This window comes from Struthio camelus, chromosome 6 (genome assembly GCF_040807025.1).
Source record: "Struthio camelus isolate bStrCam1 chromosome 6, bStrCam1.hap1, whole genome shotgun sequence".
Classification (NCBI taxonomy): Eukaryota; Metazoa; Chordata; class Aves; order Struthioniformes; family Struthionidae; genus Struthio; species Struthio camelus.
Window position 1 is genome coordinate 3778741 of NC_090947.1, and position 26638 is coordinate 3805378.

Genomic DNA, 26638 nt, shown 5'->3' on the forward strand with positions numbered 1-26638 from the left:
TGCTGCAGTTCTTACAAGAAAAGAGATAAATGAGTAGAAAGTAAGGCTCTAAATAAGTGCTCTAAACAGGTTTTTGACTGGGGCTTTAAGCAAGATGCTCATCCTGGTATGCTAACTTGGTAAGAATCTCCGAGTTGGGGAAAATCCACGTTTGTTCTCTTAAATCTCTGTTTCTAAAGTCATATTACTTTGCTGGTCTCTTGAAGTTGTGGAATATTGCTCAAGTAACTAAATACAAGTTTAATTTAAATTTGCACGGTACTGAACGTCATTCTGTCGGCTGCAAATACTTTGGAGAAGATAATTTTTAGACTTGTTCAGCTCCAGCTGCAGCCAACAGTGGGCAGTGGGTCGCGGCGGCATTATTCGGCCAGCACACCCGTAAATCGGCTGCTGCCCTGTCCTCTGCACCCTATAGAGGAGGACTCAGTCCTTGCTGCCTTTGGAGCAGGAGCAGGTCTCAGTTTCAATTACTGCCAGCTCGGGTTAGATTTGAACTGGTGACCTGAAGGTGAACTCCATATTCCTTAAAATCTCTCCCAGGAGTCATTTATTTCTTCTTCTCTGCAAACAACCCAAAGCCTGAATGGCAGCAAGAGTCACTGATGTAGAAAGTTCACATCTAAAAATAGCTTATAGTGTACAGACAAATTGTTTCCTGATTAGCACTTCATTTAAATAATTTGGGGCTATTAAATTCACTTACAATAGTGAATGTACAGTATGTGAAGCATCCTAAAATGTGAGAGCTACCCAGCCATCGTTAAGTATGCTAAAGGTTGTTATCTACTAACTGCATGTGACATTTCAGACATGTTATAAAAATGTGAAGATGCTGTTCTTACAAATGTGAGTTTTCTATCTGTTCTTAATTGTGATCATCTATCAAATCTATGCTGTGGTCATTAAATAATCTTATTTTACAGTGAAGTGCATAGAATGAAGCTAGGTTGTAATGGACTGCCTCCCAGATATTTCTTTTAAAAAGGCAGACTTTTTTTTTTTTGAGTGAAGCTAGTATAGCTGTGTTCTGCAAAGTATTTCGTTGCTGCACCTGGCGAGAGCCAATACCCTCTGATGTGTGGCATGCCCCATGCAGGAAAGAAGGATATTGTAAAACCTTGACCGGGGCCATTCCTCTATGGTGATGCATGGGGAAGTCAAATCCCAGCCCAAATTATACTGACCTGTTCAATCTTTTCATAGATATTACAATAATTTCTTTTAAAATGGAGGCTACCGTGAGAGTTGAGATGTCATGGTCAGGCTAATGATTAGTAAAATGGCATAGCAAGCTAAGAGCTGGCTGTCGCAGGCAATTGCTCCGAAGCGTGCAAGTGTTGGAGGCATTGGTAAAATTTGCACAATTAAATCTTAAATTCTTGAATCTTCTTAACTCCTTGTTCTTAGGTGATGGAGTGTCCTGAGGTTTTATACTTGCGCAGTGCGTAATCTCTGATTTATCAATGCCAGATTTTATCCGGTGGAGTTCTCCAGAGGCTAGAGGTTGGCAGTGTTTTGCCCAAATTTTGTAGTCTAATGTAGTCTTACATGAAACGTTTTCTGTGCTTTAACTTGAGCCCGAGTTTTATGATTTTAGTACAGATCACAAAATGCAAGTTTGTGACTTATTTTTGCCATTACCACCCAAGTCAATTTTCCATTTGGTTGGGTTTACTGTGAGTTCAGTGATATACAGCTGTAGTGAGTGAAAGGAAAAGTTGTCAGTTTGCACACTTCAGAGGAAAAAAGCCTAATTTTAAGTGTACTGGCGATTTCTCTTTCAACCTGCTAGAGGGGGATCCCTCAAGGTTGTCTTTTCCAGTTGCTTCCTGCCAATGTTTGCCCTCTCCAGAACTAGAGAGAAGTAAACTTTCACCTTTAGCACCCAGCATTTTTTCATAGCAGGGAAAAAGGGAGAAGGGGAAATATTAGTGTTAAAGAAGTACATATTTGATTTAAAAAAAGAAATGTTTTTGTTAAATCTTGAATACTCATTTGCTCCGATTTTCAGTGCGCTACCAGTCGTTCCTTTAGTGAAAGAACCAAGGAACTGTGTTTATTCATGATTCTTTCTCCGACCTGCAAATAGGGCCGATCTCTAATGACGATCAGCTAGACAAACAGCAAAAACATGCCCTGAACCTTCACAGGGATGAATGTAGATGCTAGCCAAGCTGCAGTCGTTTGCTGACGAGACTGTACCTGTTTCACTCTGGTTTTCATGCCCCGGCACGCGGCATCCTAAATAAAATCCCTGCTCGGCCTTGTCCAACCGATGCCATCTTGCCGAGTTTTGATGCTCGTGCGTTGTAATGGTGACCAGTTGGATGCTAAGACCTTTGCAGAATTGCTTGTTCTTTTTCCCCCGGTGATTTTAAAATATTAGAGCCATCAAGAGGGTCGGCGCTGATTTACCAAAAGGGGAGAAAGAGAAGAAAAAAAAAAAAAAACCTCACAAATCTGTTTTGAATATCGAACTGCCGTTGACATCTAAAGTCCCAACCATGCTGTTTTCCTCCACACTCCAGCAATCAGGACATCCAGCAAACCCATAAAAAACCAAACTAATAGCATGAATATTCAGTGACCTAGAATACTAATTATTGTCATGAATATTAATGTGATCGGACTTGCTTTTTCCTCCTCTTTCTCTCTGGCTCTCTTTTTTTTTCCCCTCTTTTTTTTTTTTTTTTTTTTTTTTTCCTTTCCACTCAGCCGGCTCTAAAGATGGACCATAATGAGAGCATTTAAGAGAGAGAGCGCTCTCCGCCGTGACAGGGACCGGGGTAATAAGGAGAGCTTGATTAACGCGGTGCACTTGGGGGAGAGATGAGAAGATTCACGTGGGCCTGTTGTGGGGGAGGCAATGAGGCACCGGCGGCTGTGTTGCTGCTCCCTCAGATTAATGAGGCCTAAGAGTGCATTAGGAACAGTGACAAAGGTTTGATCTAATGGGCTCAGTCATTTTTCCTTTGAGTGACAGACGCACAGAAGTAATTGGCTGTGCAGAATGGCAGCTCATTGGCAGTACTTAAGGATACATTATCCCCGTTGTGTGGCCCGCAGAGGCTGTTTATCAAAACTGCTCACACTGCAGACATGCATTCGCTTAGCTGCTGTTACAGTGGCAATAGCTATTTAAAAAAAAAAAAAGAAAAAGTAATATCACATTCACATCTATTGTCTCTTTCTCACCAAAAAAAACTTTCTTTGTTCCAATGTCTCCGGAAGATACGGGGATACCAGAAGTCTTCCCCACCTCATCCAGAAGAGGCTCTTAGTGGCAGCTCTCTGGCTTTGGGGGAGCTTGAAGGCTTCCAAAGTTAGTCGGGTCAATTTTATCTGGTTTTGATGTACAGCTGGTGCACAGGTAAGGCCACCCCACACCCTCTTTGCACTTTCAGTATTAATTTCCACAGATAGTATTAGGAAGCATTTTACACCTTTGCCTCAGGCCCCTGCACATGCTTCACTTTCCATGCAGGCAACATAATGCCTCTGAATTAGTGTGTTTTGCAATATTTTTGCAAAGTTAAATTTGTGATTGTTAACAGGATTTCCAACCAAATACCAGTAATAAAAAGTAAGGTCTTTTGCCAATGCAAAATGGTCGTTCCTAGGTCTTAAAGCTGCAGTCTTTTAAGAAACTGGTAATGTCAAACAAGATTTCCCCAGAAAGTGAAGCATACCTTATTTATCAAAAATGTTATTTACTAAAACTTCTGCAGAAGTAGCATTATGCCTGCTAGAAATTTCTCTGGAGAGCTTACCCAGAAACACACTTTGACCCCAGCGGAATAAAAACTATGAAATCTTGAGCAAAAGCTTTGGGTGAAGATCTTGGTTTAACTTTCTGTTAGAAGACTTGTCTTCTCTGATGACTTGACTTGTTACCACATCGGCTATGTCAGTTGGACATGCTCAGAAAATAATAGCTTTTCTCTTTATACTCCCAGCACAGTTTCCTTCACTGCCAGGATGTTTCTTGGCATTGCCTTGTTTGTTCATTAGTATTGACCCTTCTCACTTTGGACATTACTAATCACACTCGGTTCTTGGAGGCTGCAGTGTCAGGCTGCGAGATGGAAGGTCTTTCTGTATAAACAGCTGCTCTTCTTCAGGAAATACATTTGGAAGATAAGCGGTTTGGAAAAATCTTAAAAATTAAAACCCACGCGCAAGCCGTGTGCTCCAGTATTGGAAGCGAGCGATAGCGCGTTGAAGGAGCGTTTCAATACAGGAATCGATGAGTGTGTTTTTGAGAGGTGCTATTGTCTCGCTCTTTCACAGTCCGTGTACGAGTAACTGCAAATTATTTTAGGTCCTTGATGAGGCAGAAATGGCGTGCTGTGTGTGCACCCTGCAGCCAGATCGAAACAGAATCCGTAGCAATCCTTCAACAGGCAGAAGACGTGCTTCTGCCCGTTAATAACACCCCTCACGAACCCAACTGTAGAAGTTCGGAAGAGCCTGACCCTACTCCCACAACTGCCCTTCCTGAAAAGGTGGCTCGGCAGTGCTGGTAAAGCTGGGCAGCTCCTTCCTTTTCCAGCCTGAGTGACTTTACTGAACCAGAAAAGCAAGGTGCTATCTGGCAAGTAAGTAACAGTTTAACTAGATTTCAGTGCTGAGCATGAACCAACTCTGGAGTTGGCAAGGAAAGGGAAGATGCGTCTTTAAAAGACTGACGCTGGGATCTGAGGAGGTGGCTGATGGAACCCTGAAGAGCCATTTCCAAATTTTTCTCAGCTGAAGCAGGAGCTGTTCCAACATTCATATTAATAGGCAAAGCAGAAGGCAGTGAAGGCAAAAAGTGGCGCTGCGTGAATGGTCAGCTCCTTGTTACGAAAGTTTGGTCCGTCAAAAAAAATTCTGCACAATTCAGAATTAATTCGTAAGGGCAATATAGAGTTGAAGACAGGGGAAGGGAATGCTTTTTGTATTTTGGCAGCTAGCAAAGTGGCCTCTTTCTTGCACCCTGCTGCTGGAGGAAGCTGCAGAGAGCAGTGCTGGGTATGGTTAGAGACCAGCAGACCAACTGCCAGTCTGATCTACTTGACAGTGCCTTCTACTGAATTAGAGGGTATTTCAAGAATATGCAGTATTCTTGCAACACACATTCACCCACCATGATTTGAAACAATTAACCCTCTGATATCAGGAGTCAGGATTTCCTGACCCACAGCTCTAATGTATTTTTCATTAGTTCTAACAGCTGGTGAGCTGAGCCCTCTGGCCTTAAGAGGTTTATTTCTTTTTGGAAGAGAAACTCATAGCGAACAGGAAGAGCATAGCACAAATAAAACATGGTTATAGTGAAAGCATAGCAATAGGCTGTATAGTTCCTCTGATTCGGTCTCCTCTGCTTCTGTGCAGTCATTCACTGTGGGTCTCCTACGCTGCTGCTTCATGAAAAAATACAGTTCTCCTTCACAACTCTTGCATCATTCGTTTGTCTCATAAATGTATGCAGAGTGTGTTAGTTGCACTTCAGAAGAAAACTTTTTGCAGCTAAATGATTTGTTTTGAGGTTGATGGCAGAACACAGATGTGTATGCAGCAGTGAATGGAGACAACTTGCATGCATATAAGTCGCTTGTATCTCACTTTTTATGGTGCAGTTGTGAATTATATTCATTCTGCATATGTAATTAGTGGGCGGCATAGTTGGTGAAGGCTCAGTTTAAAGTGATGTGTCCATTAAAATAACCTGTGCTGCCCAGTGATGATTCACTGCAATATTTTTGTTAAGTTGAAATATAGCAAAAGAGGAGTTGCTGAAAATGCTGTCCGCCGTACTGTTTCATTGCAACAACAACATGACAAAAACCCAGAGTTTAGTTTTTTGTTAGGTGCATTACTGGGTCCGTGAAAGAGGACACTTATTATGAACCTTATTTATTGAGTATTTTATTATTATTTTTAATATTATATTTATAATTATAAAATATAATTATTTTTAATTTAAACATACAGCATCTTTGTTTCTTGGGTTTTACTGCCTGGGTTGGCACCTAACAGCTTGCATGGTCATGTGTTCATATAAATCTTTAGCTATTTTCACAATGTTTCTAATTATTGTAATCTGACTTTGCCTTTATAGTCTGTTTTGTAAATCTGAAGCAGTAGTTCAACTGTGTACAAAGAGGTAAAGTGAATCCTCTGTGCATAGGAAAACAAGATATACGATCTGCCTCTGGTGTATATTTGTTTCCATCAACCTCTTAATATGTACATGCACACACGGGCATGCCCACGCTCCTCTGCTTAATTCCTTTTATGCTGAGTCCCTTATCTTGACTTACTCTTTGCTGTTTGAGGCTATTTACACTGAATAGATGGATAAATAAATTGGAGTTTGTATGAGAGTGCTCACTTTTCTCAAAGGCACTTCTATTAAATGTTGCCCAAACCTGGAAATTACCGTGAATCTTCATTTGGATGGGTTTTGTAGAGCTTAATTGTTTGAACGTTTTGTAAGCTCAGTCACAACACAGGGTATTTTATAATATCAGAAAAGATAGTTTTTAATAAAGCTGTCCAGAGCTAGAAAGAGGAACTCTTCCTTTGATGCCCCTTTGGTAGATGAAAACACTTTTGTTCAATAGGAGACCAGCATCTTTTTTTGCTCATTTGAGACCAGTTCTGGCAACATACTGATATTCATTCAAATATAAATGCCATAGTCACTTTGAAATGCAAATTGTTTAAAGAAAAATAGCATATGGTAGAGGTAAGTACCTTTTCAAATCAGCTCCTACACTTTAGGGATGTGAGTGCAGCTAAAATTATTCTTTGGAAAGAATCTGGAGCCTTTGACACATTGAAGCTTGAACTAATCAAGGCTTCCCAGTAAGCATATACACATATCCATATCAAGGAAACAGTGCTGAGAATACATGGATTAGCATAGTAATTTAACTGCCCCCTGCTAATCAACTTAAGCAACCAGCTGATGCATATATGATGTATTTGAAGAAGCACTCTTTAAGAACTCCAGAATGGACCAGGTAGCTGACCGTGTATTTCCTGTTAATGCTGATACATGTGTATATGTAACATATATGTGTGCACGTATGTATATATTTATCCATATGTGTGTGTATATGGGGGAGATGACATGCAGAATGCATCAAGTCCTTGCTTAGAAGACCCTGACATACAAAAGCTTTGTGCTGTGCTTTCCTCAATATGTAGAATTTACTTCTCAATGGGTATTGCTGGCCTCTGATTTTGAACAGAGTGGCTTATTGGCTAAAAAAAAACGGTATTTAAAGGAAAATTGCTTCTTGGAGGTGGAGATTGGAGTTTGCCTGTTGGCAGAAGGAAAAAAATACCATAGGATTGTTCTGTAGAAGCTTTGTGCAGCATACAACGTGGGCAAGACCAGCAGTTGGCTTTCAGCAATCCTTGTTTTGGTGTGACAGCTTTGTTGCAAACTGATGCCCTGGAGTACGTGTCCTGGGCTTGCTGTAATCAGCTAGTTTGAGAAGTAAAAAAAATTAGCAATGGATTGGGAAATGACATTTTTAAAATAAGGTGGTAACTCACAAGGTTGTGCCAGAGCTGCATATGTTGGTGGGGGGACAGGACTCCAATCTTTTTTTCTGTAGATGAGCTCTTCTGATGTCTACGTAAGGATTCTGACTTGCATAGTCTGATTTACTGAAAAAAATATTACAGCATGTGTAAAAAGTGGAATTTAGCCTTGAATAGATGTTATCACAACAGGTAAAGGGACAAATTGGTGACAGGGCTGTTGGACTGTGGCAACAGAAAACACAGAGCTGGATTGAGTTGCATCATAGATTAGCAAAGTATGGAAGATGGGGACTCGGCAACTATTTTTTGCTAACAGTCCACAGCTTTCACAAATGCGAAGTGAAAGAAAAAAAAATCCTGTTTGGTTCGCAGAATAAGGCACTTCCTCAACAGATTAAAGTAATGTCATAACCTTGGTTGTGGAGTTGCAGAAGATGGCATTAAAGTACAGGTAAAGGTTTTGGGTGCTGACATGATGATGCAGAAGTCCTGGTATTACACCAGGTATCCTTTTTAAAGTTTACTTTCGCATCATGGTTAGGAAGTGACAGGGTACTTCTGTTCAAAAATTTATGAACTAGGCAGAAGATGTCAACATTCAAATACTGCCTCTCTCTGCAGTTCAGCCACCCAGCACAGACTAATGAGGATGTGTCATCCAGGCAAAGATGTCTGGTAATTGTTTCCCATTTTCCCATGATACCTAGGGAACGCTCCATCTTAGTTTTCACATACTGGTTTTCTCCTTCATGATCTTTGTTACGAAGATTCTCTTGCAGGAATTCATCAAATGGTAGCTTCCTGTTTTGCTAGGTGCAGAATGAAAGATAGCTACAGGCTAAAAGTGCGCTTCTGTGGCATTGCTCTTCAGTCCGGCAGGGTAGATGCCATTTGTCAGGCTCTTGGAGGGGAGGAAGGGGTTGTTTCCCAATAGGGAACCTAATTGTTTGTGAAAAATAAGTTGTTTCCAAAGCCATTTACCAGTAATAGTTTAAAGATGCTGCAAAAGGTACTGCAGCAAAAACCAAACAAAGCAAATAATTTGGATTAATCTGCCACATAATTGTCACCTGTAAACTTGACGTGGTAAACTTAAGTTGATTGAAAAGTTAAAGGCTAGTAAAATTAAAAAAAAAGACTGGGGAAAAAAAAAAAGGAACTCTTCTATGAGGCCACAGATTTAAAAGAAACAAACAAACAAAACCAACAGCACAGTAGCTTTTGAGCTTTAAAAGTTTCTTTGCTTTGAAGAAAAAAGAGCAGGGGGAAAAGGCGTTTTAATCATTCACAGAACCCTAGAAAGGCTGGTTGGAAGGATCTTCTGGAGATCATCTACTCTGTCCTCCTGCTTGAGCTGGATTGAGTTGCATCATAGATTAGCAAAGTATAGAAGATGGGGACTCGGCAACTATTTTTTGCCTTCACCAGTGCCAGATAAGTTCAGCTGTGGCTTTGCGTAGCTGAGTTTTGGAAACCTGTGAGGATGGAGCTTCCTCAGCTTCTTTAGGCAGCCTGTTCCAGGGCTGCATTATCTTCCTGGTGAAGCATTTTCTAATATCAGATCTGAACTTTCCAAACTGCTGTCTGTAGCTGTTGCCACGTTTTGTATCATCTGCAATGACCAAGCATTTGGCTCCATCTTTATAAAACTCCTGGTAGCTGCAGGCATCTATTAAATCACCTGTTAGACTCCTGTTTGCCCCACTGAAGCAGCCCAGCTTGTGGAGTGCTCATTGGCCATGCGCCCTAGGCCATCTGGGTAGTTCTTCTGGACCTTCTCCAACAGCCCTCTTGAATTGCAGGACCCTGAACCTGAATGCGGTGTTTCAGGTGCTCCTAATAGTGGGCCCAGTATGTGGTTGGTGTTATCTGCAGCAAAAGTACAGTGTTGGCACGTACTCTGACATCCACTGTAACTTATGAGTCCTCTTCAGTGCTGCTATTTGGTTGATTTGGTTCTCTGCCTCTGCTGCTATGTGGGGTTATTTTGCTCTCGGGGCAGACCTTAGGACTTCTCCTTGCTGAACCACAGGAAATCTCTGTTGGCCCGATTCTCACGTTTCTAGGGTCTTTTCCCCCTTCCTGTCAGCCGCTCCCCTTAATATAGTATCATCATCAAAATAATGTATTAACGCTCATGTTTTCTCTGGGTTGTGAAAACTGGAGGAGAGCCCTGCTGATTATTTCAAAGTGAGCATCAGCTGTTTTGCAAAGATTCATTTGGAAGGATGTATTTCTTTTAAAAGAACACAAAATATGAAGTGTCAGCTTCCCATTTTCTCTTGCGACTTTAAGATACTGAGCTATAATTTGAACCTCTGCTTTGTGCCTTCAGTTCTGTAGGCATGGTTTCTCCGCTGAACTTTTCTGTGGAAGATATCTTTAAAAGGTGCTAAAATACTAGCATTAGCAAATTGCTTTCAGTTGGTAGGTCAAACGCACAGTGTCCTGAAGGGCACTGGTTGTTGGAGGCATCAATTTTTTTCAGCACTGTCACAGATAACACTCCAATTCTGGATTTCTTGCAGACAAAAGGGTTGCTCAGGGGAAGTGATTAGAGAGGAATTATGTGCCAGTGGCTAACGCACTGCCTTGAGGGAGCCCAGTGCGGTTCTAAAATCTACCATAGGCTTTGTGTAACTGAGCAGATAGATAAGTTCACTTTCTTCATATCTATTTCTTGTTGAAGAAGTAGAGATTGCTGCACAGAAGTTCTTGAGACTGAACAAGTACATTCAAGACTCAGGTGGACAGATACTGTAGTGATGGATCTATGTTATGGACTAAAGACAAGGATTAGTCTTGGGAAAGGGAAGGAGAGAAGGGGACAATTATGCCAGCTCTAATAAACACAAAGTAGTTCACCAAGCTCTGCTGTCTTCCCAAAGGCTGCTCTGGGAAAAGACATAATGATAGAACTGGGAGTCAGGAGATCTGGGTTTTATTTTCAAGTCTGCCACAATCTTCCTTTGTGGCCCTGGGTCATTTAACCTCTGAAAAATGGGGGAAATGATAGCAGATAATTAACAACCTCACAGGAGCATTGAAAATTAATTCATTAATTTTTCTGAACTCATCAGTAGAAGGTGCAATGAAAATGCAAAGTGTTAGGGTATTTTATAAGATTGTGTCTGTTTCTTTCCCTTTACATCTGTTTTTAAAAGAGTATTCTTAAAGCCATATAAGCCCCATGGGGTGCCTTTGAGAGTAGACTCTCACACTGTCACCAGCATCTGCTACCCTTTGGAAGAGCCTGCCACGGAGAATGAACCTAGCATGGCAGAATATTTATGATGCTGGAATATATAAATACAGGGCCAGGATTGGAGTAAAATGTGATCAGAAGTCCAAACTGTGGAGCAAACTCTTTGGCACATACCAAGTTGAGAGGAAGACCACTGGAAATCTGAGTTTGTGAAAAGGGTTTTAATTGTTTTGACTCTAAAATTGATTCAACCAAATCACTCTTCAACCTCAACAGTGAGGAGCCTGTCCTTGCCCCCTCCTCCCAAACATTTTATTGTCCTAGGATCATGAAAATACTAAAACTGTTTCTAGTATTTATTGTTTAAGACCATTTTCTTGTGTCTCACCTCTTGTGTAATAGCCCTCCAGTTGCAGCTATGAAGGGTGTACAGGAAGGATACTCGCAGTCAGTGGAAGAAGCCTCCATTGTATGCTGTTTGTGGCATGATGTTTCTTTATCGTCGAAGATCTGAATATGTTTTTGCTTGGTCTTGCAGCGCTGGTAGTTATTTACTCACCATCACTGTATTTTAGCTGTGCTTGGCTTTACTTTGGCTTTCCTGTATTTGGCTGCACTTGAAATTTTATTTAGTGTTAGTGTGTGTTAAACTTTTTGAATGGGCTACATTGTCTCAGATGTTGGTTGTTTTTATAAACTGTAGTTCTCAGATATTCATTTCTTTTACATGCTTAGTCTGTCTTTTGTGCTCTAAGCTAGTGTTCTCCGAACTGTGGCTCATCTACCTGTAACAGTGGAGAGGCTATACAAAGTGTTATTGCTAGCAGGCATGTGGAAGGTTGTTTTCTCCAGAAGGCAGATGAACAGCATGAGCTGAAATATGGAGAATTTAGACTCTCTTGTCAGAAGTTCCGAGTTAAGTTTCACCAGGCTGCTGAAATTTGTGGTGCCCCAAGCTGGTCACTGTTGCCTTGAGAGGTACAGAGAGTGCTGCGTTGTTCTTCGTGTTGGTTAAATAATCTCTTTCTCTGCTGTTAAGATGCCCCCATCCGTCTCCGTGTCAATCAATTTTGTCTTCTCTATTGACGCCAATTTGTTTTCCATTTATGTCTAGGGAACGTGACTACTAGCACATCTGTGTCTCAGATGGCCAGTGGGATCAGTCTAGTCTCCTTCAACAGTCGTCCGGATGGTATGCATCAGCGCTCTTACTCAGTCTCCAGTGCAGATCAGTGGAGTGAGGCAACAGTCATTGCAAACTCTGGCATTAACAGTGGTAAGAAACCTGGAGCTTGGTGGGGGGTCTATTCGGTCTGGGGCAAAGGGAAGAATTTTGCTGTAAAAACTGATGTTGTTCATCCAGATGCGGTAAGCCAAACTTCTCGCATCTGGAAGAGAAGGAGAAATTAGATGAAAGAACACGGATAAAAACAGTAATTTCTCATCAGGAAGAGCTAATGTAATTATAGTGCATAATTTTCATTTCAGGTATGTAGTATAGGTTGTTCACTTTATATCTTACTCTGAATGGCAGTAAATACTAGCAGTAAGTTATCTGTCAGACCTTTTCACTGACATGTGTTTTTCTCCACTGATCTTGCACACTACTGGCATACTTTTTTTTAAATCCTGTAGTGCTTTCCATGTGGAGTGTTTAACAGTATTAAAATGAACAAAGGCTGTTCCAGATGGTGTTTCGCAATGGTTGGATTGTAATGATGAGACAAGGGATTGGTTTTTTTCAGAAGGTCTGTAGGGTGTTTGGTAACAAAACATTGCATCTGGGCTCAGTGGAGAGCATGCCAGTGTGGAGTGCGGGCCAAGGACAGAGGTGTAATGCAAGCTTTCATGTGTAGTTTGCCTGCTACCTACACAAGTTAGGACACGCTTGGAGCAGTCATGGTGGGTAGGCTAGGACTAGATAATTCCCACTGCAGCATGGAGCACGTCTGATTCATGTCAGTGAAGCACACGTGTCCAAGGCCATGGTGTCTCAGACAGGCCAGTGGAGAAACCATGGAAAGCTCAAGAAACAGAGCAACAAGAGTAAAGAAGAGATGAGCATGTGAAAGAAAGCACTGAGAAGAAATTAAGTGTGAATAAGGATAATGGGGTAAAAAAAAGGGAAGAGGGAATCTGTTTCTGATGTCTTTCCTTAAAATAGTGAAAACTGTTGGAGCAGGAAAACATCTTCCCATGTCCCATAGGTATCTGTGTAATATAAGTGTAGTCCAAATACTGCGTCTGGGTTTTCAGGCCCCTTTGGACAGCTTTTCAGTGCCACCTTATGAGAATGCAGAGTTTGAAATCTTAGTCACCTTGGCTCTGACTGGCATGAGCTCTCTGTAGTTGCTTAAACGCATGTTTCTGGAGCTCTAAACTCATGGGCAACATCTTCAGGAGTATGGCATTTGCATCAAAAGGATACGGATTTTGATGAGTTTTCTAAAGCAAACACCCTTTCCTTTAGTCTACTCGAGAGAGAAAAATAATTCCAAGTGGAATGGTAAAATTGTGGAAGGCTGTTTCCTTCTGTGTCCATGCAGCTCTTGGACTGTTTCCTTGGACGCTGGTTAGTCTTCTAGGGCCATCCGCATTCTCCTACTTCAGCATATTTTCCTTCGAGCGACAGGAGTATTTTCTCTTTCACCTTTTGCTTTGCCAATGCCCACAGATTCATTTAGCCTAAGCTGGTTGCGCAGTTCAGGCCAGGCCATATATTCTGCTCTCTATTCCTGAGTTGCTTTGCTATTTTAATCCACCCCAATTGTACCTTCCTTTTAAAAGGTTACATATACCAAAGCGTCAGCTTTTTGTTGCCTTCTTCAATACTGTAGCTCTTCAGAGAAAAGTTGGAGAAAATCGTATATTTTCACTAGAATGATGGCAAGGGAAAGACGAGATTTAGTCACTCTCTGGTCTTTTATGACTGGCATACCTGCAGGCAGGTGAGCAGCTACCATCCCATCGCTCCCTAGCGCCAGAAGTGAAAACTGAGGCTGCAGGAGGAGACAGTCATTGAATACAGAACTCAATGACTTCCTCAAAGTGGCATGTAATTAATATGTTGAAAAGTAGAAATATAACCTAAATTCCTGCCTCTTCCTTCTCCCCTTTACTTTGTAGTGCTGTTTCTACTTTGGAGGTATTTGCTGAACTTGTCTCTTGCTCCTGATGTTGTAGTGTAGCTGTCCTAAACTACCGATAAAGGCATCCTTTTCTCCTACACAAGCTCCATGCTCCAAATATGCGCAGTACCTTTTTCTGACTCGATGTTCGTATGTGATTACTTCTCGATCAAAAGAGATGACAGCTAGAATTATCTATGAAATATTTATTTAAAAAATGCAGATGGCTGGTGAGTAGTTTTGAAGAAGCCTGGCTTAAATAATTTCTTGCAGAGGTCCTACTATTTACAGATAATGAGAAGGTTTTTTTTCTTCCCAACATGTGGAGAAAAATTGCACTAGTGGTCAGTCTTAGACAACTAAACGTCAGCATAAACATAAGTGTTGGGATGATAAAACTGCTAGAAAACGCCAAGAATAATTCACTGCTATCAGTGTGTCATCTTTTGGTAAGCTCGCAGATGTGTCCTTTATGCTGGTGAGTTGACGCATGAAAAACCCTTTTTAATTTCAGCGTTTTTTCTCCATTAAAAGATTTTGAATTTTAGTCATAAAAAGATAATACTGTGAAAGCAGCAGGTATGGAGAGAAGCTAAGCATCTTTTGGAATTCAAATGCCAATGTACAAGAGAATATGCCTGCTTATTGTCGCATGGTTTTATTGTAGACAAAATAACATATTGGGATTCAATTTTTCTCTGCACCTTTTTTTTCCACATTAAATTAATACTTTGTGTGGCTCTGGAGAACTTTTCAAAGTCTTCCTAACCAGACCTTTGGTTTCCTGGGGCTTCTGTCTTTTAAGCAGCTGTGAACATCTCCTAATTAGATAAATTACTTTGTAGTGGGCAGAGCCACAAAACAGGAGGTGCTGGTTAAATTAAAGGGGAAAAATAGAAAAATCCATTCTCTGAAATGGAATGCCCCACTGCTTTATGACTATTACTGTTGTAAGGTTTTACGTTTAAGTACCTGAGGTTTAGAATTAAATGTCTAATATAATTTGGCACTGGTATCATGAAGCCTGTGACTGCCCTCAGAGAAAATCTAGACAGCTTAGTTCAATGTTTCAAATTGCTGTCTGCTTGATAGTGAGCGAATTCTGGAACTGGCTCACTATTTAGCTAAATGCCACATGCTGTTCCGCATAATTTTAAATGCAGTAACATATTTGTCTTCAAACTCAGAAATTTAAAAAGACTGTTCCAGTAGTACATGAAAAATTAATTCTTTTTACATTTTTTTCCTTACTCTTGTAAGTATTTGACAGAAGTAATTTTAGCAGCAAGAGAGAATAAAAACTGGGAGCAGTAAATCCCTGTCCGGGAACCTCTTGTGTAGATTCTTTATGGACGCAGAATTGATCTACATGTCAGATCCTGATGTAGTTTAAACTGTTTATCACCCTAATGGTGGTAGGGAGCCCATGAACATCAACTTATAATCCTCCATGAAAGAAATTGGTGTTTGCAGTCAATGAAGGAGCAGCTTAGCTTTATTGATAGATTTAGAACAATTACTGCTGCTGCAACTATTGGCTGATGGCTTCTCCTGGTTTGGATTGGAAGGCTGTGATTTTTTTTTTTCTTTGATAAATCTTTTTCTTGATGGATAATTTTTTTCACCAGGAATTATCTACACTTTCTCATGGCTGGGCAATAAGAGCGTCGCGTAGTCTCCGGAGAGCCATTCGTAACTTGTTGAGGTCTTAAGTTTTGGTACGAGACAGGGTGGGTTTTGTTCTTCAGGTGTACCGTTGTGTCACACAACGTTGTGCTCTTGGGTCCCCTTGGCTGGCCCAGAAAGGAAGTGCGCATCTGCATGATTCCTCCCCTGCAAATTCAGTAGCTGGAAAAAGCAGCGCTGTTTTGAGGAATCTGGGAAATGCTGGCCAAGCGTTCTGTTGTGAAGCTTCTCAAACTTGAGTAGAAAATGTAGTTTTCCACGGGAAAATAGACCTAATGATTAATATTAACTAGTGGTGGTGGTGCTGCTGCTAATGAATGATGATGCTGTCTGTTCCACAGTCCTTACAATTTATACCTCTTTAAAGAGCCTGAGAGACAGATCCTCAAACTTACCAGCACTGCTTTTTGATGGAGGAAACCACAGCCAGCTGCGTTAGAGCGCAGGCTGCAGTTCATGAGACTGCACAGGCACAAAAGGCTGGGGATGTCATCTCCTACCTGAGCATGGGAAAGTAGCTCATTCATTCTCCTTCTGGAAGTCAATGTTTGTAATTTGACTTACAGGACTGTGTCCCTGGAATATCAAAGGAAAGAATTTCTTCCTCAAAGTAATAATATTAACCTCTTACTTAAACAACGCTGCAAACGGTAGTTCGCGTGGGACAGGGTTTTTTTTTTTTTCCCACTTTTGCAAATTGTCATTTAAATTCCAGCATGATATAAAATACCGCAGTAAGTCAAATATGTGTTTAGGTATCGTCTCTTAGGCTTTATCACTATACAATTGCTTGTACGGGCTATTTGATCTCTGCAGTAACTTATATAAATTGTAATACCTGGTGTGTTTTGAATTCCTAACTATGTGATATTAGAGTTTATTAATTTGAAATTGAGTTCTCACTGTGCCGTGGGGTATGAGAGGTCATTGGAGTGTTTATATTAATGCAGACTTTATGCCTTGCCTTACTTTTCTGCTTGTAAACACTTGCAATGATTGCAATGATTGAACGGTGGTGTCTTGTGCCATACTTTGAAAAGAGTGATTTGACTTGCTTCTGAGAGTCATATCACTTCCCTTTCAAAAGTCAACCACATAACATTGTTTGAATCCAGCAGGCTAGTTCTTGACTAGGATAAATTATATTATTGCCAATAGATATATGGAATATCAAAATTATTTGCATTAAGCTTATACAGGCAATTTAGGTTGGAAGAGGTTTTTCTTTCCTTCCTTTTTAAAGAAGGAAATAATTAACTGAGAAGTGCATATAAGGTCATTTTCTCATTTACTAGCTGTTCTGGAGCGGTCACGATTTTTAATGTTGTAAGACACACCGTGTATTAGAAAGCGTGTGTTCATGTGCACAAAGAGTTTATGTTATTCTTTAAGAGCAGAAAGGAAAAGGGAATATTCATGTGCATTTCACACCCTTTTGTGTTCACCAAACAAATCACTTCTGGCAAATACTTCCAGAGGGATACTTTGTCAGCTTAGCAGGGTAAACTCTACTAGCAGCTTTATTAAGCTGTTGCTTGAGCTTTCTAAGCAGCCAAACATACCTTAAGGAAACTTGTTTTTTAAGTGACTACTTTTTAGCACTTCCTGAAAGTCATCCCCTTTCAGCGTGAAGTTGCATACTCAAAAAGTTTGTGGTGAAGTTCAGCTGACATCCCTGATTAGCTTCTATCTGAAGTAGCCCAGCCGACCAGAAATATTGAAATGTCCTATGGAACAGAAGGCAATTTCTTAGGCATCTGGACTCTTAGCAGCGTAGTCTCTATGTCCTTGCTCACCCACGTATAGGAATAGGAAACTCGTGCTTTTTTAGAATTACTCTAACACCTTCCTCGTAGCTCGTATTGCGTGGGAGGATTTATCCTGCCTGACTGCTAGTTTCAGACCAATTTTAATGCAGAGGGAGATGCAATTCTGCAACCTGGGCTTCCCCAAAATAGTCTAAGGCACTCAGGGAAGAGTAATTGCCGAGCGTGGAGGTGGCAAAAAGTTCCTTATTACTATACATTGGCTTCTAACTTCATCTTTGGTTTCAAAGCAAATTATGAGGTGCTGCTCCTCATTCTTGAAAAAGAGGACGGGAACAGCCTTACTGTATTTTCACAATCTTTTTCCCAAGCGAGTTGCCCGCAGACTATGCTTTCACCAGTTTTCTCTCGTGCAAATTGTGCTCTCTGAGCATTTTGTGCCTCTTTCTAGGATCCTCACTGCAGCATGCGTGAGGTAGAGATCTCGGCTCTTCTACTCTCCTGCAAACAAGACATGGCAGCTAAATACCTTTTATGTTGTTCTCATGGATGTGCCATTCATCAGCTCCAAAATAGGAGCGATGGCTGCACCATAGGATAAGCCCTGTAGGATCTCAGAGTGTTATATGATGCTTGCGGCCGGTGGGTTGTTACACGTGTTAGCACCCACAACTGGTAGAACCCAGTACTTACCCGTTTCTTTTTGTAAGCCGTAGGAATCTCAATTGAATGGATGAGTTTAAGGCAGAGTTCCCGCGCTCTGAATGTTTAGCCTTTATTTATTATTAACTGGAGATCCCTGCCGGTTTTACACAATGTAACACCTATGTTCTCCGGCTATGGTATTTGTTGTCAAGGTAATGGGGCGGGGGAATTGTCCCGTGGTACAGTTACAGAACAATGTGAGAAGTTCCTGATCTCCTGCTGAACGTGCTGTGCCAAAAATGTAGTCAAGGACCCAAGCCGCTGCAATCTGCTGCCTCCATGCAGTAGGAGTTCAAACGCTACTTGCTTGCTTACTGCTTTCAGTATACCTTTGACCATGTTAACTGGGCTGTGGGTTGCAGTTTGAAAGAGAGGCTCCACTGGGGAGAGATTGTACCCATATATCCTTGGGTCACTGACAGCAAGCTGCTACTTTGCAAAGGGCTTGAACTGAGCTGTGCTGTAATTTTAGTTTGAAAAGGATTTAGGGTACATGGGCATTTCTGTACAACTGTGCCGAGGCCGAGGTTTCAGCTAAGTATTTCTTATTTGCTTAGTGCTACTCTTTGAATACTAAGTTGTGTTATATGGATTTTTACAGTTCTGCAGTTCTCTAGAAGCACATCTGCTTTTTCTGTCTTCAGATCCTCTTCTTTCCAACCCTCCAAGATTAAAATGCAAAGAATTGTTACATTCAGCAATTAAACCCTGTGCTTGGTTCCAAAATGGCAGGAAATGTCAAATTATCAGAAGATGAAAACTCACATCGGCAACCTCACGCTCATCTTAATCTTGTTCACAGCCTGAAGTGCAAAATGCCTGTCAGTAAATTGTTTAAGTGACCAAATTAACTCTCTGAATGGAACTATAAAGCTTTGCTTTTCCTGACATTTAGTTATGGATGCTTAAATGCATATTTTGTGTTTAGTTTAGCTTTGTTTAGCTTGTCTTTAGTTTAGCCTTTTTTTTTTTTTTTGCTTCGGATTAGTGAATATTCTCTTTATCAGGGCTGCAGGCTCATGTCTCAGAGTCACTGTGCATTTCTGACTTTTCATGTGAAGGGTTAGTGTTGCAGTCCACTGCTCATGGACTTTACCTACCACCAAAAATCAGCACTTATATATATGTAGTTGGGGGAGTGTATACATATATATACACACACACACATATATACAGATATATGCACAGCTGTCTACTTGTCTAACTTGAGCTCCAAGCTGTGTCTCTGCAGCTCAGACACGTGACATTTGACAGATGCAACACTTAGAAGTCTGTAAAGCATCCTCAATTCTCCGTTCCCATATTAGAATTAGTCAAAATGGAAGGGTTAATACTGAAGGGGATAGGTCCCTGGTACAAGGTGACTTCCTCAGTAAGGAAGTCCCATAATCTCATTTGTATCAAAAGGTAGTTCAATCCTTCAAAGTTTTTTTTTTTTTCGTTTGTTGTTTAAGATTGCTTTAATGTTCAAAATACCTGTCTGTAGTTTGGAATGAGTTGTGCTGTGATGCTACTTAGCAGGGTAGCCATCAGATAGTTTGAGGTTTACTATCAGCTGTGGTTATTTTTCGTGGTATCTCAAATCAGTGTGACTTGTGGTCTTAGAATGCTTGAACAGTTACAGAGATGACAACACGTTGACTAAGTTCAGCTACAGCAGAAAAACAGATCTGTTAGCACGAGCTATTAAAAGTTAACGGACCACGTTTGATTTGAGAACATACGTATGCGTTCAGGAGAGATGCATCTCGATGGATTATAATTGCGAGGAAAAAGTGTGAAGCCAATTCACATAATATCTACAGGAGTTTTTGAACTTTGCACTACAAACATTGCTATTTTTTAGAGAGAGTAATATGAATCTAGAGAGACGTGTTCTCAAGTCAACTTATAGGAAGGACATAATACTGCAAGAGCAAAGCGTGGAGCTTTATAAACGCCTCTAATTCTAATCATATTGTCTGAAAGTTCCATGTGCCCAACACTTTCCCTATCTAAGGACCTTAAAAGTAAGACTTCATCAGGGAAATGAATGAACTTCCCAGATCAATGTGTTTTTATTAATGCTTTTGTTTTATCTAGATGTTAATAATTAAATTTATATAATAATCTAAATTTTAACTTCAGGTAAAGTAATGTCTTTAAGTTGGGAAGGTAAAAATTTATATATAGCTACCACCGGAGTAATTCGTGACTTCAGAGTTTCTCTACTTTTTAAAGGTCCGTACTTTTAAAGTTCAAGTAGATCTTTATAATAATTACACTTGTTTAACACATATCCACAGAGCACGCTGCCTTGGTTTGCCAGTATCTGCCTGAAGTGTAGGCAAGAAATGCGCATTATGCATTTATTCCCTCTCAGGCTTAATGAAGTTTCTGTTCCAGCTACCAGGAGAGCGGTTGTCCCATCAAGCATGTCTGTTTGCAGTTTCGGTTTCTTTCCAGTCTAGATCACAAAGCAGCAGGTTCAGGGTGGTTATGTATACTTTACCTATGGAATCCAACACTTCAAAGCTTTTTCATAGTTCATGCAGTGAAAGAAGCCTCTGTGCTAAATCCAATATACAAGTCCTTCACAACCTGAGGATTGTTAGGGGACAGCTGAAGCGCGGAGACTTGGACTTCCTGCAGGTGGAAGAGCATCTCCTTTCAAGTTGCTGGGCCCTTCATTTGTCACAGTTGAGGTAACCCCTTAATTCAGCCATCGTGGTGTGCCACCCGCAGTCCGCCACGATGGTAAGGATCCAGTTTAAAAGTCTGTCAGCTGAGGCTCTAAGCAAGTGGCTTTTTTGCTGCTTGGGTTTCGTGAGAGCAAAGGAGTTGCTGAGCGCTCTGAGTCAAGGGCCCTAACTTCAGTTATCCTAAACCTGCAAAAGAGCTGTTAGTTTCCACAGAACTAGAATAAGTGCTTGATGAAATAAAAAAAAAAATTACTTGTCTGTGACATTTATAGTACCTGACATGTAAAAAAAAGACAAAAAGGAAATAACACCATTAAAACTCAGTAGCTTTATGTGCAAAGCAAGATGTGTTTTATTTCTTAGTTCTAGGGTTTTATGATAGCCTAGTGTTTGTTTTTTTATATGTTTGGGAGTATCGTTGGTGGTGTTTCCATTATTGCCTTTCCTTTCTGAGACTGGTGCTCCTGGAGCACCAGGAAAGCCTTAATCTTTTCCCAGCTAGCAGAGGGCAATTAACTGCCTATTTGGTATATAACAGTTATTCTGCTTCAATTGTAAAAATGTTAAATTTCTGAAACACTGGTGTTAGGGTTTGTCACTGAAGTCTTGTGAACTGACAGTTGAGACTCTCCTAACCTCTTCTCAGTTACCAGTGAGGGGTGGGGTTTTTCTAAAATGTTTGAAGGTCATCCACAAGTTATACAGACTGAAGGTTAAAGTATAAGGCTAGAGACAAGACTTCAGCATTTCTTTGAAGAGAGTCAGTTCTTCTTTTCTGTCTCATTTTACCTATCTTGAAATGCAAGGTAAATATTTCAGTAGGAAATGGTTTAGTAAGGCATGCATTCATTATTTTGCAAGTGCCTTGAGACTTCAAGGCTCTATTTCAAAGCAAAATGTTGTTACATGTGTTTCTTGCAATCAGAAGACAATGCTGATGAATCAGAGTGGAACTCTGACCCTCTCTTTATAGTTGAAGTGAATTTATTATTTGCATCATTTGACCAGGGCTATGAAATAGTGTTTCTCACATCATCTTGTATGTACTTGGCCATAGTCTAGCTTGTTTGACCAAGATATATTCCTTTCAAGAGAACTCCAGCTGTTTCTTATTTTGCAAATCACCATTAACTGGGATGATCTTTATGGGATCACTAGCTACAATGTGCAACTGTTGGTAACTGGCTTCAAAGGTTTTGTGATCACTGAAATACAAAGTGTGAGACAGACTGACCAGCGCGTGTGACTTGGATTGAAACACAAGTGCTCAATCTTGTGAACTTTATTCTTGACCATTTGGCTAAAATGAGGAGACCGTTCATGGGAAGGCAGTTGTTGAACCTTCTGGGTGGATGTTTTGGGGGTTGTTCTGTGAGGTAGCAAATGCTGGCAGGAGAAACCTAACCAGGAGATGCTGTCCTGAAGCCTTATGGTGTGTCTTCAGAGGGACCATCCATTTTCCATCTCCACGTAGGGATGGTTAAGAACTAGTTATATGAATAAAGTAATCCCCATAACTAGTTGCCTTTTGTAATACTCCTCACCTCTCCATTTTGTATGAGCTTGACAGCCAGGACAAGCTGTGCCCGCAGCGTCATCTACGTCATTAATAGCAATTCAGGGTGACACCGTGTAAGAATCTCTCTTCTCAACAGATCTGATGCTGCCCAGCCAAAACATTATGCCGGAGGAATTAGAGATATCCTTTAAACATCTAGACTGTAGATTTATTCAGTGGGAACCACGAAATTAACTTTGCCTTGGGATGTGGTGGCATCCTGAAACATCCAAGACTTTCATCCTTTTCTAGTTTGTTGTCCTTATAGACTCGAACAACTTGTCATGCTTGATCTTTCCACAGGGCATATTCAGCGTACGGTACAAATGAGGCACACAAGGATACTTCTGTGTAATAGAGTATAAGATAAATTAGCAAATTGTTAACTCTGGTTAATAATACCTCTGCACCTGACCTAAACCTGCTTTAGGCAAGCTGTTCAGAGGAAAGGCTGGCAGCCCATTTCCAGTTCATCAGCTGAGTCTTCCAAGTTTTCTAAAATACAGTTACTCTTTACTGCTTATGCTTGTCACAGCGTTGGCAACACGGTAGGGTCAGTTAGGAATAGACGTTTCCTCTCTTAGTATCGGATCATAAATTTCCTTCCATGATACTAGGAGCAGGCTTCGTAAGATGGCTTTGAAAGGAAATGAACTGATTCTGGCCTCGTCTTTGTCTTACTAGCGGCACTTAAATTTCTAGGGAGCAGGATGGTACCTTGCTAGCGCTGTAACAACTTGTCCCTTAAGAGAGAAATTATAGTGAGCAACACAGTGTTTAAAAAAAAAGGAGGGGAAGAATATGTTGCATTCTTTGCTTTTATGCTTCCTTTAAAGATGCTCAGCGTTATGTGTTGGTAGGAAGCAAACTAGAAGTAAGTTTGTCTTTCCTTTAGGTAGGAGAGACTGTAACGAGAGTCTCGCTGTCCTCAAAATCATTGAAGCCAGTCCTTTCAATGCATATGCCTTAGTGTCATGAGATGAACTTGCTCTTGCAAGTCTGCGGCTTAAGTCCCTTGCTTGTCGCAAAGTGGCTTATTAGGCTGCCAAGTATAAATGATCCTTTCTTTCCAAACACGGCTTCAGGTCTGCTCTGCTTGAGGCAGGCATATACATATCGAAAGCAGGAACCTCCAAAAGTAGGGAAATCTGTTTTGGCAAGAAGAAATCTTTGTTTTTCTGATTTAATTGCGATTGCTATTAGAGGCAACGAGACAGTAACTTGGGCGTTCGGTGGGGCTTTCTGTACATGACAGGATAGCTTTGTGATTTACAGGCTCTAGGCACAAGACTGGAAAAATGGTAGATGCAGTGGAAAGAGAATACTCCTGAGGCTCTTTCATCTCCATCCCTCAGTTGTGCTCAGAGCTTCCTTTTAATTTCTTTCAGTGCAGCAGGTTAATTTAAGCCCTCAACAGCTTGAATGTCCAAGCTTGAATTCAGCTAAACAATGACCGGATGTGCCTAATTCCAGCTGAAGGTGTGATCTGTGCCTGCACTGAAAATATTTGTATTTTGTTCTGTGTGCTATAACCTTGTGTCGCCCCCTCTTCCCCACTCCCAGATGTTTATTATCTTCTACAGGCTTCTACCAAGCGGTAGTTTTGACAGGTTTTTAATGTCAGTCCTGTACCTCCGTGCCTGACTCCAGCCTTATGCAGTCATTGTGCAATTGCAGCATCCCTTTAACTTCAGTTTGAGGCAGAGTAGGAATATAAAGAACTTGATAGAACATTTATGGTAATAGCTGTAAAGGGACGCTGTAGAGCATTGGATTTCACAGCCAGAAAAATCTCGGCTCAGGGAAATGGGTCTGAAATACAACCACAGATGGTTTTAGTCTATTGCTTCCCCTGTTTAAATAAAAGGATTACTTTTTTCCCCCTCTATTTAAAACACATGTGTAGAAGATGAAAGTGTCCAGCTATTTTTTTATTATTCAGTCCACCAGCTACCGACATCTTTGGCTTATTTCATTTCACCGCTAATAGCATAGCAGAAGTTCTGAAACGCGCTCTTTGGATTCAGCCTTTCTTGGGTCGTGGCAAAGATTCCTGCTGCAGGCAGAGCTGTTGCTGTTGTTTTTGTCATCAGTGCTTTCTTTTTCTGTTGAACCTGGTGCTATTAATTGTGTTGCTGCTTTTGCTCTTTAATTGATCCCATTCACCGTTCCTGCTTTTGTAATGTCTGCCTTCTTGTCACTTGGGAAAATCAAAAACCCAAATTAATCAATCTCCAGCCTCCTGCGAATAAGGCCGCATTAGGGAGCTGGGCTTGACAGAACGTCTAATTTCACTTTGAAAGCCTGTTGGAAAATTTTAACAAGAAGATGCAAGAAAAATGTAAACCAGATCAAGCTGGACTTTGGTCTGTGGAGAACAGTGTTCTCACCTGTTGAGTTTATTTCAAGTTCTTGTAAATAGGTGATTTGACAAAAATATCAAATATATCAAAAGGCATGAAGATAGAAAAGGCCAGAATATCCTTGTTTCCACTTTAAATGGTTACACAGGAGAGAAAAGGGGGTGTGTGTACAGGAGAGAATAGGAGCCGTGGGCCAAAGATGAAGCTCCCTTCTCGGATTTTTGCATCTCAGCTCTGCCTTTGTGCTGTACTATTCCTGTCCATTTTATGTTGCCTGTTTTACCTTACACTTTTAGCACCCCCAGCCCATCTGCCGTGGCCTTGAGCGCTCGTACCTGCTTATAGTCCCTAATTTTTTTCGCCTCTCTGATTCCCATGTTGGTATCTTCTGCTGCTCTGCTGAGTGTGTGTTGCCCGCAGCCAAGTAAAAGTGACCTGAATGCTAATCCCAAAGTGCTCTGCGTGGATGCTTTGGAATTTGAGATGCAAGTCAGCTGTGCTAGGAGCACTGAAGAAGCACAGGCGAGATTTAATTTCCTACTCTTTCCAAACCCGAGAGGGCTTTTGCAACATCCTTCAAGGGTACGAATGGAGTTGTCTTTGAGACCTGGCGGTGGAGGGCGTGCAACTTCCAAAAAATGAAACTATTAAAGAAATAAGAAGTGGGACTTTTGTGGAATGTTAAGTTTTAGAAATGTTGTATAATACTGAGAGAGGATATCAAACTTAAGTGTTTCAAACGGCAAATGAAGTGCAGTACAACCGTGTAGCCCATGAGACGTTTCTGAGAAGAATTGTTTGATTTCTTGTTTTCATTTAATGTTCTATCTCGTAATGCTGGATTGCACTTTTAGACAACATACTTCTTCCCTCCTGTCTCTCATTCCTCCTATTAGCGTTTGTCATAACTGAAAGGAGTTTCTCTTATGACCATAACTACAAAATGCATCTAGCAGAGTGGCAGGCATGGGACTGGCTTGCTGCAATAAAAGCTGCGCTGGCTTGTTTTTTGGTTTCGCAATACCTAGTAAATGAGTGTCGAACTTAAGGCAAAGATCATGCTTGCTTATGTCATGCAGTCATACACTTACGAGGAAAGATCACCACTGCTTACAACTACTGAGTGATTTTTTTTTTCATTTTTTTAATATCCCATCTCTTTATATGCAGCGAGCTACTGCGTATTTAAAAATGAGCCTAAATAGCCTGCGTCAATGTCAGCTTGCCCATGCATATCCTCTGAATTGACCGTTTTACTAGTTTTTCAGGAATGAAGAGCCTACACTTCGTCATACAGGTTTGCTTAGAAGCTTCTCTGTTCCTCAGGATAAACTTGGCAGTGTTTCACAAGCCCGCAGAGCTAGAAGCTCGTGTTTTGTCATTGCTACGGGAAGGCTGCCAGACACGCACGTGCGATTCCCAGTGCCCTCCTCAATGCAGTGTAAGCGTGGAGAGTTTGGCTGCGAGGGCTCTTCGCGTATCAGCTCTCGCTCACCGCTGAGCGGCGTTAAGCGATTGCTCTGGCCCCTTTGTTAAGCTCTGGGGGAAGAGAGCGACCGTTTGCTGTCAGAGGCTATGTGCATTTATAGGGTAACTTTTTCATATGCGGCGGTCAGAAGCAGTAGAGTCCTCCTCTGCTTTGGAGGAGAAGACGCCTCTCAGCAGCGTGTTGCCGCGTGTGTCATTTACAAACGTGGCACTGCAATTGCAGGCTGGAGGATGTGCTGGGCAGGATAACCAGCTCCCTAGCTACAAGGCAAGGAGAAAATTTTGTCCTTAATGTTATATAATGTAGACATACACCCTGCAAATGATGACCATCATCAAGGCAAGCTGCCCGTACAGTCCATCAAAAACCGCCAAGCTAATGATGGGCTGGGCAGATAATCGTGGGAGAGTTAATTGTAAGGTTCGATATGGCATCTTGTCAGCAGAGATAAGTTGTCACGTTTTCCACTTGAGCTGAAACTAAATGATTGTAAAATAAGTTATGAGTGTCCT

General features: G+C 41.1%; 1 protein-coding gene across 11 annotated transcripts in view; it reads left to right on the forward strand.

The window, feature by feature from the left end:
* The window catches only part of AGAP1 (ArfGAP with GTPase domain, ankyrin repeat and PH domain 1), a 403925-nt gene that overhangs the window by 276972 nt on the left and 100315 nt on the right, over positions 1 to 26638 (forward strand). For 8 of the 11 annotated variants that reach the window (XM_068947772.1, XM_009685790.2, XM_009685792.2 and 5 more), the window contains one exon: positions 11865 to 12026. The exons of the other annotated variants lie outside the window; for them this stretch is intronic. In XM_068947772.1, coding sequence (XP_068803873.1) covers positions 11865 to 12026 — 162 coding nt within the window. The remainder of the gene's footprint in view (positions 1 to 11864; positions 12027 to 26638) is intronic. 11 annotated transcript variants of the gene reach the window in all.